The sequence below is a fragment of the Mastomys coucha genome, unplaced genomic scaffold, assembly GCF_008632895.1.
Source record: "Mastomys coucha isolate ucsf_1 unplaced genomic scaffold, UCSF_Mcou_1 pScaffold11, whole genome shotgun sequence".
Lineage (NCBI taxonomy): Eukaryota > Metazoa > Chordata > Mammalia > Rodentia > Muridae > Mastomys > Mastomys coucha.
The window spans coordinates 35,181,470-35,186,984 of NW_022196893.1; the positions used below are offsets into that span (position 1 = coordinate 35,181,470).

The following is a 5,515-nucleotide window of genomic DNA, read 5'->3' on the forward strand; positions in this document are numbered from 1 at the left end:
CTGCTTAGTTCCCTGGGAATTGGAGGCAGAAAAGAAGAGGCTGCAGAAAGTGGTCTGAGAACAAGCTGGGGATAAAACTTGGGGACTGGAGTGTGGGAAGAAGAATAAAAATCACTTACCTGTTTTTGAAATTTTTAATTCCAATCTTGGGTTTCTACCCCACCTTTGACCATTTAGTTCCTGGAAAAAGACACACACAAACTTATATTTACAATAAGCACAAGAGCTGGGCAGATATCTACCCTCTAGGTTATTATAATCTACTTTCCTATCAATAACACTGAGTTATTACTATGTTTCATCTGAGCTGTTCTTGACTCCAATTGGCTAGCTCTTGGGGCCATGTTTTATGACTCGCCTAAACCATGGTATCTTCCTCTGCCACCTTCTTCTTGCCTTCTTGGTTTTCCTTCAAGCCCAAGCCCATAAATCCTAAATCCCATCTATATATCTTCTGCCTAGTTATTGGCTGTTGGCATCTTTGTTTACCAATCAGAAATAACTTGGGGGCAAGGTCACTTAGTGTCATTTAGGTCTATATGTGGGCTCCAGATCCTGGGGACCTGAACTTAGCATCAAAATACACAGCAAGTCCAAATCTCAACACTTACCAGATTCCCTGGCCAGTGTGGCTAGTGGATTTCTAGGGAGGGACTATCTCAGGTGTTGGAAAATGAGATAAAGATATGGGGTGAGGAAGAAAGGCTGATTCTCTGGCAGAGCTGGCCAGTGGGTTTCCGGAAAGAGAATGCCTTGGATGTTGGTAGATAAGACAAAGAGCAAAATCTTAATTTCCTTAGTGGTGCTACAAAATTTCAAATAACTAACATTATAACTTAATTAAAATTTCCTTCCTGTTTTCATCCCACCTGCCCCAAGTCCACCCACAAAATCTCCTAAATTTCCCCCATCCCAGGGAGACCCATGCATCCCCCTCAAGTCCTCCTTGTTACTTAGCCTCTCAGGGATTGTAGCATGACTATCTTTTACTTAATAGCTAATATCTACTTATAAATGAGTACATACCATGGTTATCTTTCTGGGTCTGAGTTACCTCACTCAGGACATTTGTTTTCCTAGTTACATTCATGTGCCTACAAAATTTATAATTTCTTTTTTTAAAGATTTATTTATTTATTATATGTAAGTACACTGTAGCTGTCTTCAGACACACCATAAGAGGGCATCAGATCTCATTACAAGTGGTTGTGAGCCACCATGTGGTTGCTGGGATTTGAACTCAGGAACTCTAGAAGAGCAGTCAGTGCTCTTAAGCGCTGAGCCATCTCTCCAGCCCAGTCTTTCTTCTAAACAGCTAATTAATAGTCTGTTGTATAAATGTATCATATTTTATTGCTCTATGCTTCTGTTGAGGAACATCTAGGTTGTTTCCAGTTTTTAGCTACTATGAATAAAGCTGCTATAAACATAGATGAGCAAGTGTCATGACAATGTAGGATTTGGGGTCCCCACTCATGAGGACTCCTATTTAAAGAATTTAGCCTTGGGGGGTGCTGATATTGGGATGTAAAGTGAATTAATTAATTAATTAATTAATTAATTAAAAATTTTAAAAGAATAAAGAAACTAAAAAAAAAACCTTAGTTTTCAACTTTTAAAACATCTGAGTGTAAGATCACACTGAAACAAACAAATAAACAAATTCTGGTTTTGTTTCTATACATATTTGAATTGTTTTGTGGCATTTAAATGTTTCAAATATTACTTTTTTTAGACTTAGCTTTTTTAATGTAGTATGATCCCAAAAGCAGAAGTTCAGAGTATGAAAAGCTTTCACAGTAATACTTTAAAAATACAAATAGGTGTACACTTATGATATTTAAAAGCTAGGATCATGAGAGGTGAAAATAAATACTAAATTAATCATGGTTGCTAATTATGGATAGAAAAAAGACTCAAGATTAAATTGACACCATTACTGTTTCTTTTTTTTTTTTTAAAGATTTATTTATTTATTATATGTAAGTATACTGTAGCTGTCTTCAGACACACCAGAAGAGGGCGTCAGATCTCATTACGGATGGTTGTGAGCCACCATGTGGTTGCTGGGATTTGAACTCAGGACCTTCAGAAGAGTAGTCAGTGCTCTTAACCACTGAGCCATCTCACCACCTTGAAGATTTATTGTTATTATAAGTACACTTTAGCTGCTTTCAGACGCACCAGAAGAGGGTGTCAGATCTCATTACAGGCGGTTGTAAGCCACCATGTGGTTGCTGGGATTTGAACTCAAGACCTTCAGAAGAGCAGTCCGAAGAGCACTCTTACCTGCTCAGTCATCTCGCCAGGTCTGTTTCTTTTTTTTTTTTTTTTAAGAGAAGTAAATACACACCCTGTTAGAATATAGTGTCAGTGAGCATATGATACAGGTGTTTAACATATTATTCTAGTTTTATGTATGTATTGAAATTATTTCAAAAACTAAATTAGCTGTAATCAGTTTTAAATGTTTACCACAAAATTACAAAAGACAAAAATCACACAGTCGTTCGCTGGAAATATGAAGTTAGCTGTCTAATTGTACCCTCTGCTGTTATATAAGAATATAACCAATAATTTACAACAAAATTCAACAATGAGGACTTCAAGGAAGCAGGCTACATACTCCCTTTCCTCCACTCCTGCTGAAGGCAGGCTTTGCATCAGAAGGAATATTAAACATATGATACCCTGTTCTGACAATTTTCTGTATGAAGTGTTTCTTACAGACAAATCAGGTAAAAGTTTAATGATAGCTGATCATGATGGCATTGAAGCCTCAATGCAGATTCTGGGCCATTCTCTGTGTCTCTATATGTTTGCAAGGGCAAGAGAAGGCTGTGGGAGCTAAAACTGAGACGACCAAAAGAACTGATATTTAGCCTTATTGTTTACATATTAGGAATTTGAAGTCCAAAGGGTCATCCAGAAGCTACAAACCACACAAAGAAATGTACCAAGGAGAAGGTATTCTGAACATGGTAGTGATATGTTCCTGTGTGTGAGTCCTGAAGTTCCTGGGATCCTGAAGGCATGGCACACTCCAGTCTTGGTATCATCTTCCCCCTCCCTCATCATCCATGTATGAGTGAGGAGCTGCTATGGAACTGTGCTCCTACACCAGCTTAAACCTCAAGACTACTTAGGGTTTGCCCTAAATAGAGATTCTCCCCATGTGGAAAGGCAGCCAGACAAAGCAGCCTGTCAAGAAGGCTTTGTATTTATTGTGTCCACTGTAAAAATTACTACAAACTTCTTGGTTTATTCCAAACAGCACTCATTCATTCTTCAATTCTGGAAATCATGCTTCTGTGAAAGATGGTGATTCATAGGACTAAAATAAAGGTATTAAAGAGAGCTGTCTAGAGGAAAAGTCATTTCCGTGACTTTCCCCCTAGAGGTTGCCCACATCCCTTAGCACGTAGCTTCTTAAGCTGTAGGTGATAACCCCATATGGGTTTGCAAAACTGAATATGAAGATTATGAAAATTTTGACAATAATAAAAAGCTTCTGAATACACACTAACCAATAGCTAATTCAAAATTAAAGGCACATGTATTTCTAGCAGCAGTCACAGGTGTTGGATTAAGAAACCTCCCTGTACCCCTTCCAGTCTGGCCAGTGCCCTGAGGAGATCTTGGGCATGAACTCTGCAGCCAACCCCATAGCACCCAGAGGAGGCTCCACTCCCAGGCACTCTAACATGCCCAGGATCACAGAATCACAGGATCCAAGGATCCCAGGGTGTTGGTCACACCAGGATCTCAGGCAACTTGACTTCCAGAAACTCTGACATATCCAGAATCTCAGGATCCCAGAATCACAGGATCACAGAGACAGCTGGACTGTGAGGAGCTCTGACACAACCAGGATCACAGGAAGGATAGGCTCCAGTCAGATATATCAAGGGCAAGTAGCACTAGAGATAACCAGATGTCGAAAGGCAAGAATGAGAGCATAAGCAACAGAAACCAAGGTTACTTGGTATCATCGGAACACAATTCTCCCACTATAGCAAGTCCTGGATACACCATCACACCGGAAAAGCAAGATTCAGATCTAAAATCACTTCTCATAATGATAAGAAGGACATAAATAACTCCCTTAAAGAAATACAGAGAGACTGGGAATCTTGGAGTCACCTCTTCACCCTACTGATCTAGGACACTTGTCACCAGTGTTTGTGTCTGGATCCTTCTACCTGAATCTCTCAGGATGAGCTTCCAGGATGTTCCCACACTCCAGCACTTGATAATCCAGGTGCTGCTGTGTAATGAAGACTTGGCTGTCTCTGCTCTGGAGAGCCACCCCTCCCCACTTAATGTTTTTCCCACTACTGTTCAAGGAAGCCTTCACTAAGAGTCGACTTAAGATTGTGAAGCACCTGGGAGCAACTTGGCCCTACCCCAACCTCTATATTGGCCCTCTGAAGCACAACTTCAATGCGTATAATATCAAGGGTGTTTTCTATGGAATAGATTGGCTTAGTGGCCAGAATGTTTGGCCTCAGAGGTGTACACTGAAAGAACTCTATCTGTTGGATATGAAGCATGACTTCCTGGTAATAATGAATCCAAGACAGGATTATCTCTACATACCACAGCCCCAACTAGAGGAGGAAGATACAACAGTGCTGAAGAAACCACTAACTGTTTATGCTGACTCTGCTTTCATGGCAGACAGTCTCAAACACTACTGTGATTTCTTGGATCAGGGTTTCAATAAGAGATTGAATACAATGAGTTTGAACTTTAAGTAGATGGCACTACAAAAGAAGGTTGAGATAGAAGAAAGTGTTAGATCCCTTGGGATATACTGGGATCTGTAGTTACATTCAGGCAATTTTAAGCCACCTGGCATGGGTGCTTTGAAGAGTAGTCTGTGCTCTTAACTCTTTAGACATCTCTGTAGCCTCAAATCTAATCACCATGTGACATCGGCAAACTTGGAACTCACTATGTAGACTGCCTTCATTAACTTCTGCCCCTGGAGTACTGAAATTAAAGTGGTGCACAGCTATGCTTGGAAAAAAGAAAGAAAGAAATACAGGAGAACACAAGTAAACAACTAGAAGCCCTTAAAGAGGAAACATGAATACCATCTTAAAGAATTACAGGAAAATACAACCAAACAGGTGAAGGAATTGAACAAAACCACCCAGATCTAAAAATGGAAGTAGAAACAATAAAGAAATCACAAAAGGAGACAACCCTGGAGTTAGAAAACCAAGGAAAGAGATCAGGAGTCATAGATGCAAGCATCACCAACAGAATACAAAAGATAGAAGAGAGAATCTTAGGTGCAGAAGCTGGCATAGAAAACATTGACACAACAGTCACAGAAAATGCAAAATGCAAAAAGCTCCTAACCCAAAACATCTAGGAAATTCAGAACACAATGAGAAGACATAAACTAAGGGTAATAGGTATAGAAGAGAGTGAAGATTCCCAACTTAAAGGGCCATTAAATACCTTCAACAAAATTATAGAAGAAAACTTCCCTAACCTAAAGAAA

The 5,515-nt window shown here is 39.6% G+C and overlaps 1 protein-coding gene across 1 annotated transcript; it reads left to right on the forward strand.

Annotated features, from left to right (window-relative positions):
• The first annotated feature begins 4,274 nt into the window (after positions 1 to 4,274).
• On the forward strand, positions 4,275 to 4,760 carry LOC116082323 (oogenesin-3-like). Its single transcript, XM_031359213.1, has one exon. The coding sequence runs from the start codon at positions 4,275 to 4,277 to the stop codon at positions 4,758 to 4,760; it is 486 nt and encodes a 161-aa protein (XP_031215073.1).
• The last annotated feature ends 755 nt before the right edge of the window (positions 4,761 to 5,515 follow it).